This window comes from Mastigoproctus giganteus, chromosome 12, assembly GCF_048544385.1.
Source record: "Mastigoproctus giganteus isolate SK-2022 chromosome 12, ASM4854438v1, whole genome shotgun sequence".
NCBI lineage: Eukaryota > Metazoa > Arthropoda > Arachnida > Uropygi > Thelyphonidae > Mastigoproctus > Mastigoproctus giganteus.
The window spans coordinates 30,420,086-30,437,358 of NC_143586.1; the positions used below are offsets into that span (position 1 = coordinate 30,420,086).

General features: G+C 33.6%; 1 protein-coding gene across 1 annotated transcript in view; it reads right to left on the reverse strand.

Moving 5' to 3' along the window:
- Smurf (SMAD specific E3 ubiquitin protein ligase) overlaps positions 1–16,387 on the reverse strand; it is a 264,916-nt gene extending 248,529 nt beyond the window's left edge. The window contains exon 1 of the mRNA XM_090386893.1: positions 16,178–16,387. Within this exon, the coding sequence (XP_090243019.1) occupies positions 16,178–16,229 (52 nt within the window). The 5' untranslated portion in view covers positions 16,230–16,387. The remainder of the gene's footprint in view (positions 1–16,177) is intronic.
- Between the last annotated feature and the right edge of the window lie 886 nt (positions 16,388–17,273).

Here is a 17,273-nt window from a genome sequence, read left to right on the forward strand (position 1 = left end):
TGATTTTATATATGTGATTCTAGATATAATGCATACTATGTAAATTATTTATAAATAAAACAAATAGTATTACATTACATTTACTACACTTGTTACATTAATGATTTCATATCATTTTGTGCTTGAACTTCAATTTGGTAATGTGATTTTAGATATAATCCGTTCCATGTATATTATTTATAAATAAAAAAATATATTAAACTTATATATTTCATTTTTTATTCTGGGGTGTGCGCTAGTCCTTTTAAGTAAAATAAGGGTGCACGACCAAAAAGGTTTGGAGACTACTGGGTTAGAATATGAACTTTTTAATACCTTCTCATAGTGTTCTCAATGAAGGTATGAGTTCAAGGTTCTTGATAAAGGATGAAATCAAATAATAATAATAATAAAATCAAGCACACTTTTGAATAAAATATAAACTAACATTGGCAGATTTTCTATATTAGAAAACACTGTCTTCTGTATCAGTGTTATCTCTATCTAGTAATTTCCTGTGAACAAGTCAGCTACTAAAAAGGACCTAAATTTGTTTTCAATTATATTCATCTTGAATATAACTGAAAACAAATTTAGGTGATCCATGATATAAAAGCATTTCTACAGTCAGAGTAAAATGATATCAAATGTTCATTTGACAATAAAAATTATAAAATTATGATTATAATTATTAAAATTATAATTAAGGTTAACACAAACAGGCAAATAAATAAAATTTGATTTATTAAAATAAATTAATTTCCTAAATTAAAAATATCTGAAAAATCATCTCAAATAATTTCTAAATGTAACTTAATTAATGAATGTTTCCTTATCATCTAATATAGTTAACCTATATTTAGGAAATTAAGGAAGTTCTTTAATTTTGAATACAAGCAGCAGTAAGGAAAAAAATTTATTCATCTGAAGCCTATAATGAACTTTCTATAAAAAGTTACCTATTTTCATATTAAACAAACCGAATATACAGTGCATGAGTTTGAAAGTAAATGATCAATATGAAGATATACTGAAATGATTTTTTGAAAATAACATAAAACAGAGTAATTATTTACAAACACCTTGTTCTAATATCAAAACTTTAAAAATTACAGACAGAAGATACTGGCATGGGTTAGCACCATGTGCCTTCATGGAAGACTGACCAAGTGAAACCAATACAGTACCCTTCAAGTAAGAAATTGGCAACTGTGCATTGACCATGACAGGAGTATTTTAAAAGCTTAAACTGTGCATCATACTAAATGTATATGTGCATTTCTGGTAGAACTACAGGTTCCATTTACTGAATTTTATATAAATAAAAAAATCTATGATTAGTATCAAAAAGCTGACAAAATTATGCAAGTATTAAATAAAACATTTAATATTGGTATACCTCAAGGAAAATGGGAAAACTATTTTTTTTTTTCACATTTTTATTGAGCTGTCCAGCAATTTTTTTTTCTAAGCATAAAATATGTTATTGAGTTGCAAGGTGACATAAGCACTCAGTGAGCAGTAACATGCTGTAGACTTGCAAATTATATAGTACATGATAAATTTCAGTATACATTATGCAGGACTGATGTATTTTTTATTTGGCTTTTAAAAGATTACATAATAATGTAACTCAACTTCACACATTTTCAGTAGCTGAAATTTCCAGGGATGCTACATGTCCTATAAATGTTACAATTTCCCATATTAATGGTTTTAAGAAATTGTAACAAAATTATACTTCCCTTACAAATGAAGTTACAGTACAGAACTGCTTTGCATTGGCAAGTGTAAGGTCTTCTTGTGTGTTTATCTTTCATTCTTTTATTTTGTTATTGCATTTGAATTTATTTCATATTATTTTTTCCTATTTTTACAGACTTTTCTGTTTTTGCTTTGTTAAACCAAAGGCTTAAAAAAATTATTAAATTTATTTAAGTGAATGAAGCAGTTATTATATAGCATTGTTATACAATATAGAAAAATATAACATTACAATTTAATATTAAGAAATAATTAAATGAATCAGCAAAGCTTCTTTATTCATAATTTATCTCTATAATATCTGTGGAGTTTAAATGAAATGCATGGGAAAGGAATGAAATAAAATTTTTTTAATTGTTCATGGGAAGCTCACTGTCCTCCCTCCACCTTCTGGCTGAGGCAGCCTCTGCAGAAGCAATTCATTGATAACATTGTGTCAAAACATAGCAAGAAGTACTGTATATACTGGTATATAAGTTAACAGCATATAAGCAGCATTTATTTTTTTTGTTTTGAAAATTTGTGTTTAATCACATATTCACTGTATAAGCCAATCCTATTTTTTTAAAGTCATTTTTCGTATTTTGTTTAGCAGTGCATAACAGTAAAATGTGAATTAGCAACTACTGTCTACTATCCAATTCAATTATTTCTGCTCTGTTTTAAACTTCTGCTGCCAATATAGTATCTGTCAGGTATGATTTTAAATTTTTCTGGATTTTTCAGCTGGCAAAATAAAATCAAACCTTCCTATGTACCTTTGACCACTAATATTCTCTAATTGATGATATAATATTTTCTGTTCTTATTTTGATACTATGAATTACAAGACTTTTTTTTTTTTTTTTTTTTTTTGTTTGGCATTTTACAGATGCTAGGAGAGCAAAGGAGCATTTTCCATGCAGGCAACTCCCATTCTCACATGGCATCTGTGAGACACCAACAAGATGCCATCTAATCCTGCCATAACACTTTGGTTTCACCAGCTAAACACAAACAGCTGACAAAGGAAAAAAAAAAAAAAAAAAAAAAAAGCAGCTGTTCACGCTGCATCTGCCAGATGCCATGTGGGTGTCTAAGCTTCAGTTCAGGAGATTAGTGGCATTAAAATTCTAAAAAAATATGGTAAAAACATTATTATTATTGGTTTCTCTCATTTATTTCTGTTCGATATTTTGCAATTAAATTTAGAAAATCATAATTAAAAGAATAAAAGTTTCAATTCAGTAAAAAACCTAATTTCTTTTTTATAACAGTGGTGTTGTGCCATGTCTCAACACAACACATGAGCAAATTTTTCCATTTAGGAACGTTAAAAATTTACACAATGACATTTTATTACAGTAAACTGTAAATAAAACGGTAAACATAGAATGCTTCCTTAAAAGTCAGGAAACAAAACCTGCAGGCATATGTGATATAATATTATTCTTAAAGATGATATGTATATGTAGCACTAAACAGACTTCAGTTAATCCTTATTGTCCATTTAGTACTCTACTACAAATTTTGTTCTTTGAATAAAACTGAATATAAAACTCAAAAACAAAAATTCAAGAATTCCATGAATTGAATTCATTTGATAGAGATAAAAAAATTCTTTGGGTTTAAAAGGTGAGCAAAATATATATTTATGCAAAAATATAAACAAGGTGTGGCAATAAAGTTCCCAGACTTTTGCTGAGGTGGTAATGTTCAATGAATTTGAAAATAAACAGAAGTGATATGTTGTAGTTCAAACTTCCTCCAACATACTCCAGCAGGCTGCAAGTAACAACCAGTTTCATTAGTGGTAAATGATCCACGTCACTAGATTGCAATGAACAATAAATATCAAATTACTATATTGCAATGAACAATAAAGAACAAATATCAAATTTTGCTTTAAACTGGAACAATCAGCAATAGAAACACATGAAATGTTAAAAGCTGTTTATGGTAATGAAGCATTAAGCTGTATCAGCATGTTTTAATGATACAAGCAATTCAAAAATAGACATGAAGATGTCCACGACGACCCTAGAAGTGGGCATCCACAACCTCTTGAAATGAGGACAGGGTTGAAGAAGTTCAGGAAATTGTAGCAAGAGATAGTCATCTGACCCTCACTGACAAGTTGGATATGAATAAGGAAATGATTTATCAAATTCTGTATGAAAATTTAGGGAAAAAGAAGGTCTGTGCAAAATTTGTGACACAGTCCCATGGACGAGCAGAGAAGCAACGAAGAGTGTCACCATGCAAAGACTTCATCCAGACTTGTCAAGATAATCCTAATTTCCTTGACTGTATTGTCAACAGAGATGAGTGGTGGGTGTTTCAGTCCGACCCAGAGATGAAGTGTCGGAGTATGCAATGGACTTCAAAATCATCACCAAGACCCAAAAAAGTTGGGTTTACAGAAGTCCAGGATCAAGAAAATGCTGATCCTGTTTTGACAAACAAGGTGTGAATTGCACCATTTATCAAAAATTTCTCCTCTTTGGGTACAAATTACTTGTGAATTTGTAGTATATCCTGATTCTTACCATTAACCACCCTTCCTTCTAATTAACCCAATCTTTGTAACAACAACAAATTTAGACATTACACTTGATATGGCTTGATCAATAGCCATTAGCAGTAGCCATTAATATTGTTAATAAATTACTGAAAACAGTAAGCAGCCCAGCACTGAACTGAGACATTCCACTAATAACATTAGTCCATGAAAAGCAGTAGCCATTAATAAACCACTCTGTTGCTTGTTTGACCATCCCTTCATTCATATCAGTAACTTGCCTGTAATGCCACACTTACAATCTATGCAGCAGTCTTTCATGTGGAAGAGTGTCAAAAATTACTAAAATCAATGTATGTTATGTCAAAATTATTTTTATTATTTTTTTAAAATTATACTTAATTTTTTTTTTTTTTTATATATTATTATAGTAATTACTTGGGTAATGGCTTCATGCATCTTTGAAGTGACCTTGTGTAATTCTAAACTTTTACCCATTATTGTCATGCTCAGAATCTTAATACTGAACTCTCATGTGATAACATCTTCATTTTAGTTTTATTTCTCCCTCAAATTCCTAGCCTATAATGGCAATGCCCCACCTCATGATCGCAATGAAGAATTTTTGGCTAAACTCCATTATTTGAGTGTCACTTGTCTCCGTGCAGTGGGCATGGTCGTAGAATGGGGTAATTGTACGGTCGAGTTCTGTGATTGGATGATTATTGTGAAGGCATTTTCTTTCTGGTTGTTTTATGTCGCTGAGGAGGGGGGGGATGCTTATCTTAGGTAGGGTGTTTATCCACCCCATCCCACTGTTTTAAAATCGGAAAACGAGCTTCCTATTTAAAAACACTGACCACCTTAGGCATATCAACCTATGAGGACAGTGGGCTGGGAAAGCAGTGAGTGGCACCTGCGAATCACTGCTTTGGTCCTGTCCATTTGTCAAAATGTGGACTAGTGCCCAAGATCTGGAAATTTACTGAATTTTCATATATACAGCACATTTCAATTAAAATGTGCCAGGGACATAGCAGGTCTCGAAAAGAAGCTGTTGCTGTTGATATGGGGGTTTGATGGCGCATAAGCTACTTTGACTATAATGCGCCTAGAAAAGGAAGCATTTTTGCTCAAAGTTGCATCAGATTAACTTTAGACACTTGAATTTCTTCAAATTGTAATTTTTCAGTAAATATGTACATAAAAAGGAAGGTTATTTTAAAGAACAGAAGAGATAAATGAGGAAGAGGAAATGGTAGTTCAGTTCACTTAAAGTTAAATTAGATATACACTTTCTGACTGGTTTCAAAGAAATAGGCAGAATCATAAGTACTAATTTTTAGCACAAAGGATCATTTTACTAATTTTTAAAACAAGGGATCATTCATTAGCCTGACCGCCCTCTTTTGGATAGTCTAGAAGTTTAAGAGAGAATTTTAAGGTGGGAGGGGGGAACAGAACCACTAAAGATATTTAATCAAAGTGATGGTTTAACGATTTATAACCAAAATTTACAATTTGTGACACAATAGTAAACTTCATGAGTGTTATAGTAAATAATTCTGTAAGCAAAGTCAATTTTCTCATGAATTACCATATATCAGTTATGATATTAAAGTTTGGTCAGCTGCTCCTATGTCCAGTCTGAAGATACTCTGGGGTTTGGAATTCTGGGTCCTAAAGTGGGCCAATGATTGGGCTCACCTACCCTATACAACATCAAAATCACAGCTCTGCATAAATCTGAGTTATATGGCCCAACACCTGGCATATGCGAGGAAGCTCACAATGGCGCTTAATCTATGCTCCGCTGCTCTTGACTTCATTAATATCTGGGAAATTGTAGGCTGGAAAATCCCTGGTAGAGCCCTCAGAAACTGTTCAGTGTTCTGTTCTAACCTGCAGAAGCTCTCAACCTTCAAGCGGCACTTTCCGAACAGCATCGGGGGCACACTGAACTCCGCAAACATTGATTTGGATGTGTGGTCCAGAGATTCTGCCTACAGAGAAGAAAAGCGCAAATCCATAGTGAAGTGCAGTCAGCATTCCTGCAATTGTCAGCAGAATAACTCCCAGTGAAAGTGTCCAGACTAGACTGTCTTAATGTGTTGCAGCTTTATATAATAACTGTAGAATCTATATAATGCAATGTAAGCTCTGCATAATAACTATATAATGCAATGTAAGCTGTATGTAATCTATTAGCACTTGTGTATTTTATGAATTTGTGGACCCACGTAGTTTTTTATGTACTGAATGTAATGTGTACAGTTAATTGTGAGATTCTTCTGGTTGCCTGTAGTGGGAATTGTGTCCTACATTTCTATGAATAAGGAATTTTATTATTATTATATTAATGGTATATTTTTTGATGGTAAATTAATGGTAATTACTGCAAATCATATAACTAAGATAAATTTTAATTAAAATAATCAAAATAATTCAAAATGATTTTGATATCATATACTTGGATTTAAGGAAAGCTTTGATACTGTTGCACATAAAAAGACTGCTGTACAAATTGGAGCAGTGTGGCATTAAGGGAATTTTACTGCTATGGATAAAGAGATGTCTGAGTGGGAGAAGATAAAGTGGTTATCAATGGTCATTGCCTTTTGTTGACCAATGTTATTAGCAAAGTCCCACAGGGTTCAGTGCTTGGCCCATTGTTCTTTTCTGTATTTATAATTGATACTGATGATCAGGCTTAATGTCTAAGTTTGCAGATGATACAAAGGTGGCAGGGTGGTTAATGACAATAATGAAGGGATCCTGCTGCAACAAGATCTAGAAAAATTAGGCAGATGGGCTGAGAGAAATGGCAATTGAAGGTTAACATTAGCAAATGCAAGGTACTGCATATGGGTAGCAGTAACCCCAAAGTAACATATCACATATGTGGTTCTATACCCAGAGCAGTGGAAAATGAAAAGAACCTGGTAGGGGGAGGAATTGTGCAGTCTGATATGAAATTCTCTGAGCAGTGCAGACAGGCTGCAGGGCATCTCATGGAGTTTTGTCTCTCGTGGAATTTTGCCAGCAGGGATAAGGTAATTATCACATTCTATAAGGCAATGGTCAAGCCACATCTTGAGTACTGCATACAAATCTAGAGGCTTCATTTTAGGCATATAGGGCTGCTGGAACAGGCAGAGAAGGACAACAAGATTGGAAAGGAGAAGAAAGGAGTGCTCTTACCAAGGCTTCACTTCTACAAAATGCAGCATCTGGAGATTAGGCACCCATGAGGTGATCTGACTGAAATGATTAAGGCTTTGAATGGCTTGAGCAAACATAGTGCTGATGGGATTCTTTCTCCTCTTAAGACTATACACATGAGGGGGCATAAATTCAAACTGAGAAAGGATGGTTGTAGAACATATGTGCAGCAGTTTGACTTCAGCCAACGGATGACTGATTGGTGGAACAAGCTTTCATCTGTTTTTGTGGAAGTGGATAGTTTGAATAAATTCAAGGAAGAACTAAACAAACCATTGGAGTGGATGGAAGGTGAAACGGGATTTTTTCGCTGATGCTGTATAAGCTTGCTTTCTCGCATCATTTTCCACTATTAATATGATGAAGCCCAGATATAGAACTTTTTTCTTTTGCAGAGCTCCATTTTCTTTCTTTTTTAACAGAAATCCACAGATTTCATTTTGTATACGGCATTGCTTTCTCTTTATAGGAACCACCACCTGTGATCACCCATCATGTGATCTCCTTAGTACACAAGGCTTTGTCTTGTTTCTCTGTCACCTACAGCCCCTAAATTTAAAGAAAGACCAGTGTAAATGGAAGAGGAGGATAGATTTAGAGACATTTGGTAGCCTGAGTCTTTGTAGTTATCGAAGAAATTTTAAAGCAGTAGTACTTCAGGACTTTTCTGCCTTTTTATTTCCTAGTAAGAATTCAAGCAGAGTTTTAAAAGATTGCACTCAGAAATTCAATTTAGTTTTTTGTCAAACACAGAAGCATGTGTTTTTTTAATTAGTGGTCAAACAAACAGTCTTTCAATCTCTGCATCACTTAATTTTGGGGACATTTAGCTTAAGTGGTTAAAACTGTCACTTGCTCTATCTTGTGATTCACAAAATTCCTCTTGGGTGCCTCCGTAGCCAGGTGGGCAGGAGCGGCAGTGCACAGCACACGCATCTTGATTAGACTGGTGTTCGAGCCCATGACCACCAAAATACGGAGGATGCAGAAAGGTCAGGGAATGACCAGCGCATATCCCCGGAGCAATACGGCCTTAGTTGCTAATGCTCCTAAAAACCAAATAACAACAAAATTCCTCATTAATTCCAGCTTTTTTTTTACGTGTAATGAAGGACAATTCTGAAAAAGATACTGCTTTCTTTTAGCATTGTGAAATTTTCCATTAGCTGATACTTTTCAAATATAATAATGCAAATTATTTCACAGCATTTTCCAGGAACAAATTCTTCCCTCTGTGGAAAAGAAAACACAGGATTTCAAATGGCAATGCTCTTTTTTAAGTTATGACACTATCACTACAAATTGCCTTGGCATTGCATCACATTATAATCCTCTTATGAGAAATGCTACTTTTATAGTGCAACGATAGAGCATGGGGCAACTTGGCAAGTGGCACTTTCTATAAAAATGTATTTCCGGTCATGTGAATTTATACAATGGGCATTTCAGACATAAAATGGACAGGCAAATCTACTGATTTATATTTAAGTTTAAGCTACTTGTTAGCCTGAATGCATTTTTTTATTATATTATTTCTCAATTTCAGAAATAATATAACTGTTAGCTGGTATTTCAGAATCTGGCATTAAAATTACATTAAACATTATTCTTTAGATGTTACAATTTCTAAATTTAAATTTTGTCCAATAAACTGTTTTTTACTTGATGGTACAGTTGTTCCCTGGCCTTGGTTTAACCTGAAAACATTACAGAGTGTGCTTCTAAAGCAAATGTAAATTAATTTTATTAAAAAAAAAAAAAAAAACTGTATATAATGTATGTGAATTTAGCTGGACAGAACAGATAACTACAGAAACAGCTGTGCTCTGTCACCTTGTGCTACAATGATTTTTTTTCCCTGTTCCTTCAATTAAAATTGGTTTAAGTTTACCTCAAGTACCACCAATGACATTTATAAACTAAACTGTAGCAGAGGGAACAACTGTAGAACTGAGAAAAAAGTTTATTAGTCAAAATTTAAATTTAGCAATCAAAATCTAAACAGAAATACTTAGTCAAATTTTAATATCAAAAGCAAAAATTCCAGCCCAAATATAACAAAAATGATCCAGTAAGCAAAAATAAACCCAGTGCCATTAAATACTCTGAATATATATATATATATATATATATATATATTGCTATTCATAAATAAGGTGTGGGGGGAAAAACAAAAATTACCATGCATAAGGGAAAAAGAAAAACCTACAGATAATGAATAAGGGAAAAAGAAAAAACCCATAGATAAAAATTCTAGAGATTTACATAAGAAATAATTGCATAAACATCAGATACAGTAGTTAGTAAAAAGTGCTTTGTCTATATATGGAGAAATTGAGTTAATTACATCATGCTAATTATTGAGAAATTAATTACACCATATACAGTTTCAATTTCCACTTATGCATGCTTAAATATCAAAATTATATTTTTATGACTCCAAATACAACATCAAATAATAGAGAACTGAAATGAGACCAGCATAAACTGTACTAGAATACAGTGAAGTCATATGCCAACTAACTTTCCACTACATATTTCCTAAAATTTGATATCAAATTAACAATGAGCAGTGCTTTTTTTGGGATGGTACGCAATGGTACGGCATACCGGCACCTTTATTAAAAGTGACGTGTGACATTTGGATGCAGTATACTTTGAAATTTGTAATATTCTGTAAATTTTTTTTCACATGTTTACCCACTATTCAAATAAGCTTAAAGTTATTTTTTAACTAAATTTGCATTTTTCACTCTATTGTTAAGATATTTTCTATATAAAATTTTATAACCATTTTTAGAATTCTAAATTACTCAGTGGGACCTCTGTTTAACGAACTCCTTTTATAGTGAATTTTTTTTGAATTCCCCTTGGAAATTACATTTAAAATAATTTCCGTTGAGTGAAGAAAATTTTCATATAATGATAGATTAGGAGGGACTTAACTGGGTACGCACTTCTGGCCTTCAGGCAACTTAGAAAATTAGTGCTGCTGCTAATCAAGAATTGAGAGCGCTAAAGGGTTGTTGTTGTTTGGTTTTTAGGAGCATTAGCAACTAAGGCCATATTGCTCCGGGATATGCAGTGGGCATTCCCTGACCTTTCCGCATCCTCCGTATTTGGTGGTGATGGGCTCTAACCCCGGTCTAATCAAGAAGCGTGTGCTACGCACTGCTGCTCCTTCCCACCTGGTTACGGAGGCGCCAGAGCTAAAGGGATTACCATTCTACAACTCAGTGGTACCTGGTAAAACCTATCCGACCACCCATCCCACATATGGAGAAGTCGTGCTGGTCAACAGTGAGCAGATCAAGGGGGTATTCCCAATCGGCTCTGGTCCACCTTCTACTGGAGTGGTGTCCAACCTTTTCCCGTACAGGGGCCACATTTAAAGTTAGATTTGTTTTGCAGACTGCACCGAGTGATTCGCAAAAAATTAGTGTTACATTTTCCATATCTTGTTACACGTAAAAGGAAGTTTCTGCTTTCGTGTTACCATTTTTTATTTTCAGGCTATATATAAAAAATGCAAATTCCCAATACTTTATGTATAACAAATCTGTGTCACTAATTTATTTTTTAGATTTTATTAAAATTATAAAAATATGACTTTCCTTTGTTTTTCAAAAAAATACCCTACTTTTGACTTTAAATGCTCACTAGAAAATTTACAACCTGAAAGGATCACTGTTTAAGATGAATATAAGGCAAATGAACACCTTATAAATAATGATACACCTAAAATTGAAAATATTCAAAAATTTTATTAAGTACAATACACGATTACATTTACTAAGCAAAACATTTAATAAGAAAATTTTTTGATAATTAGCAAAATTTAATATGCTGTATTCACTTTCCGCACGGGCCGTAGGTTGGACACCGCTGTGAATCAACTGCAAGTGCTCTGTTCAAGAATTAGAAGAGTGATTTTCTTTTACCACGACAAATAATCATCTGTTGTTTCATGGAAGTGCATTATCCACATTTTTCTGCAAATTTTCCCTATCTCTGTTTACACAGTCATGGTCATATCCGAATGACAACGACATTTTGGACAGTTAAAAAAAAAAAGAAAAAAATTCAAATTTAACAACTAGTTCAAAGAACTAATGACAATATCAATGACGAGAGAAAGAAAATGAGGACAACGAAGGTATTAAAACCTTCTAAAATGTTGGCATTTGGTGAGAATGAAGTTAGAAATTGTCAATTAAGCTTCAGTTAAATGAAAGATACAATTCGTGGATTTCGAGAATACCTAATCGAAAAGACGGTTTCGGAAAAATTAAAGAGCAGTTAATGAATGCTCTGAATACAATACCAATTTCATCGAGTGAACGTGAACAAGGATTTTCATAAATGAATCTGATTGTCAGCCCAACCAGAGCTTCATTGATGACAAAAACCAATTTCTTCACTATTTCTTAAAATTGTAGGCCTACCAGTGACACACTTCGATCCAGCAAATACATATTCTTGTTTGGCCTGACGTAGCCGAGTGCGTTAGCACACGCTCTTTGAGTGTACTAGGGTTTAAGCCTGTGACTACTAAACACAATTAACTTTTGTATTGATTGATTTATTGTAAACTCCACTGACCTGGTGGTCGTGCCAGAGTATAAACAAGAATAACAAATAAACAAGTATTTGCTGGATCGAAGTGTGTTACCGGTAGGCCTACAATTTTATGAAATTGTAGTGAAGAAATTGGTTTTTGTCATCAACGAAGCTCTGGTTGGGCTGACAATCAGATTCATTTATGAAAATCCTCGTTCACATTCACTCGATGAAATTGGTATCATACTCAGAGCATTCGTCAAATGCTCTTCAATTTTTCCAAAACTGTCTTTTCGATTAGGTATTCCCAGAAATGGATGAATTGTATCTCTTTCATTTAACTGAAGCTTGACAATTTTCTAACTTCATTCTCACCAAATGCCAACATTTCATGTTTAGAAGGTTTAATACCTTCTTTGTCCTCATTTTCCTTCTCTCGTCATCGATACTGTCACTCGTTCTTATATAGGGCGTTTCAAAAATGGTCAATAATTTAAAGGTAAAAAGTACAAACTCAAATAAGCAAAAAAGTCCCAGTGAACACTGAGCTGCAAATGAACTGTTTTCAAGAAAATGCACATTTTCTGTTAAGATCCGCCACTGACTATGGGAGCATTAGTTTAGCAAAAAGCTGCAAATCCTTTGCTAAGAATGGTTTTATTAAACATATGATAATACATTTTTAATTTTTGGTTTCAACACCACAGGATTTTACAAAAGGTCTTCAAAATGCTGTCCTTGCATCCATAAAGCAGTTTTGTAGTCTTTTCTGCATAGAGTTGTAAATCCTCTCAGGCATTGCTGGGTCATTTCTGATTTGCTGAAAGGCTCCTTCAACCCAACACTGCAATTCCTCAACTGTGTTAATGTCAGAAATGTACAAGCTTTTTACATTACATCAGATACAAAAATCCATAGGATTTAAGTCTGGTGATTTGGGAGGCCACATTACAGGCCCACTTCTACCTATCCACCATTGACCATACCTTCTAGTTAGATACAGTCACAACTCGAGCAAAATGTGCCAGTGCACCATCATGCATAAACCACATGTTCTGGCATTGCTGAAGTGGAACATTCTCATCGTCAAGGAGGTCTGGAAGAACATTCTGCAGGAACTGAAGTCACAGATCTGTTAGCCTGTTTGGCAGAAAGTGTGGTCCAATTAGACGGTCTCCTAGTAGTCTTGCCCAGACATTCAACGAAAAACGTTGCTGATGTCATGACTTGTGAATTGCATTACAATTTTCATCGGACCAAACGTGACAGTTATGAAAATTAAAAATACCATCACGAATAAACCCAGCTTCGCCAGTGAACAAAATGTTGTTTAAAAATTGGGGGTTCAGAACACACTGTTGTTGCATCCACTGGCAGGAGTTCACTCTGGGAGGGTAGTCTGTATTGCTGAGACCTTGTACACTCTGGATTTGGTAGAGGTACACTAATTGGCAATGTAAAATTCGCCACACACTGCTATGGCTCAGTACACACTCTTGAAGAGCAACCCTCCTTGTCAAAATTCCTGGATTTTGTTCTATTCTTTCTAACACCCTTTCCTCAACATCAGGTGTTATGCTTCTAGGCCTATCTGCTCATACTCCATGTACAAAGCACCCATGTTCTCTAAGGCGTTGATGTATCCTGATGAATGCGCCTTTTGGGCTGCCTTCGGTGGGGAAATGCTTTTTGGTACAAACGTGCAGCCTCGAGTGCACGGACTTTGGCTTTACCATACATGAAGTGCATGTCCGCATACTCTTTGTTGCTGTAATCTCTTTCCATGTTGACTATTCTTTGACAAGTACTAGTATGCCTGCTACATCTCAGAGCATTTAGAGAGGGGAAAGGGAGAGAATGAGCATAACCTAACCTAAACAAACAAGTCAGTGTTGGATCTCAACTCTGTACGGTTCACCTTGTAAGTGGTAGATCCCAACTAGAAATGTGCAATATCTCAAAAACGATTCACTTAAGGATCCATGTTTACTAAGCTTTTTTTGCATATTATAGTCAGTATAGCCATCTTTAAATTACTGACCATCACTTTTGAAACACCCTGTATGTCGATTCGTGGCTGCTTCAGAAACGTCATTCAGCAACAGATACAAACAGTAAGAAAAGAAGTCGGCATAGTGTGTTGGATGAGAACTCAAAAATTTGGAATATTCTATAAAAACTTTATTATGAAATTATTTTTACTTATTTTTTTTACTAATTTTTACTTATTACTTATTTTTTACACATATTACTCATTTTTTTATATACTTGAATAATAAATTTATGCTTAATAAACTGTGTTAATATACTTAATTTGTTGTTCTTATTCCAAAAAGATTACTACTAATGTAACGATTGTTACATTAGTAACGATTACTAATGTAACAATATGAGGAAATAATTTTTTACAGTACTATAAAACCAGCACCTATTTTTTTTTTTTTTTTGTTTTCACAAAAAAAAAGCATGCCCTCCCTGAGGATATAATATTTGATAAAATTAACAGTGAGGATATAGTATATCTTTGACCAAAAACAGTCTATAAAATTGTTTTATTATTCTTTTTATGTAATTATAATCATAACTGAGAACTAGATTGTTTAGAGTAAGATGGACTGAGACCTTTGCACTAAACTAAAGTGCTTCAAACAAAATGCAGCAGCCTGATATATAAAAAACTACATATATATTCAATTTATATATTTTTATGTGCAGGATAGTGCTTAGCTCAACTACATGAAAATATTCCCTAACTGAAACAAAACTTTATATAAATCTTTATAAATATAAATCACTTATCTGTTGGGTACTTCAGTGATATTCCAAAGATAATATTAAAAAAATTTACACCATAGTTCAGAACTGTTGTTATTTTAACTTTATTTGCCTCGCTTTACTCATATTTTACTATTTATGCAAGGGGATCTATTCTAAAAATTGTTTTATACATTTTTGAAGGTAAAAACCCAATCTTCTGATGAAAAAAATTCTATAATACTGCACAAAACTGACTAATGTCATGCTCTGATAGCAAACCAATACTTGCCTACATAACTTAAATCCATGCCAAATACATACTCATAATTGCCTGTGGTTGTTTATATGTCATTTACAAAAATGACAACAGGGGAGGAGGGAGAGGCTAGGGTGAGAGCATATCTATCAATCTTTTCCTGTGCACTACTTAAAGATTATATCTTTAAAATATCTAATATATGCAAAAACTAATGGTGGAGTTTGATGTAAACTCTGAGAAAGTTGGGGTTTTTTTTTTTTTTTTTTAAATGTTAACTCAGTTTGTTTTCTATAAAAATGTAATGCAGTTAATTTTTATATAGGGTGTTTCCCTGTTAATAAGATGATGATACGAATATGCAAATAAATTTTCGAGCAAATGTCGAGAATCGGTAAAACTGGAAGTGGAAAGTATTTTTAAAAACGTTTTGAAAAATTACTTACAAAAAAAAAAATAATATATATTGAATACACCAGATTTTATTATCATGAATAGTTTGATATTTTATGATATGGGGCCCATTTCAAAAAGTTTGTAAATAAAAATCCAATCACCGCATGCACACTTTCCAATCAAGCAGCAATAACTTGGATAATTAAGATTAAAGCAAGTTTTTTGTAAACATAATCAGGATAAAGGAAGAACCACACAGCATGAAATATGCTGGACTGATAAAATACCAAGGAATGTTGCATCACAAAAACACAAATAAATTAAGGAATACGCTGTTTCATGAGAATCGGATAAAAGTGGAATGTATAATTTCAGGATATCCTGATATCAATGAACAGGATGTAACAAATGTGAGAACACTTGGTGATAAATACTGCTTTAATTAGGCATGCCCACAGCCCCTGCTAATGTGATTAGATTATTCTTTTCGTGAATTCTATTTTTTCAATTTAATTGGGGTGTGTACGTACATGTCTCTCGCATACATTTATGCAAAACAAGCAGGGGGAAATAAAATTGTTTTACTCATCTACCGCATTAAAAATGTGTCAAATAATTAAGCAGCATTCCTAGAAGCCTGCACAGATATAAATAAAAAAAGATAACGTCATTCATACAGGTAGGTAAAAGTGGGGTGAGAGAGAAAAAAAATCAGTGAAAGTGGTTTGACTGTAAAAACATACTTGTCAGTCTAATCTTCATAGCTCCATTTCTTCGACTAGGTTGGTTTGCCATGTTCTGTGAAACTACGAACTTTTATGTTTACGTAAGCCAGAGCACACGCACATTAAAAGGAATCATCACAAAATGTGTATCCGACTTCTCACCTAATAAATTTTACATGAAACGTCATATTCGTAAAGTATTTACGAACACCTAAAGTAGACTTTAATAGCTCCCAGGTACATGAACTTAATTCATAGTAAAATCGGCGTAAGTCACTGTCCTCATCCGCCAAAGAGAAAGTTCCTCACAAGAATAGAACGAAAAATTTCATACATTTAAAATTGACATCACATAACAACTAGCTCACTAACTTTATAATTATAATTTTCTGATAGAAATAATAACTGAGTATTCAAACAGGCATGTAACTGAGAACCTTAGAAACTGTCGACAAATTGGGTACAAATAACACATTGCAAATGAAAACATCCGCAAGCAAAGCACTGAACATCAGCTTTGGATGAAATATATCGCCATCTAGTAGCCAAAGTTTAAACTGCAAGAGACTGAAAAATACAAAACTTGTATAAAAGTGGTGTTTATTTTTTATAATTTTAGAGTATATAATATCGGTGTTTAGATACACCATAGATAACTCTTAATAAACTACAAAGTAGTTGTTGTAGGCATCATTTGCTCTTTCTCATATTGTGCTCTGCCTTCACGACGAGTTGCCATGATATTGCACTACTTCGAATAAGTAACGCTTCACTAATAGAGAAGACTGTCTGCAATACCAGGGTACCTGCCCACCCACTGATGATCGGCCAATAGCCGTGAAACAGTGCTGTCTGGGTGGTGGTACTCAACTGAGAATAAGTAACAATAGTCTTCTCTATTAGTGAAGCGTTACTTATTCGAAGTAGTGCAATATCATGGCAACTCGTCGTGAAGGCAGAGCACAATATGAGAAAGAGCAAATAATGCCTACAACAACTACTTTGTAGTTTATTAAGAGTTATCTATGGTGTATCTAAACACCGATATTATATAGATACCAAACTCTTAAAGTATTATGCCTTGTGCATTTATTTATTTTAAATAATTTAAGAG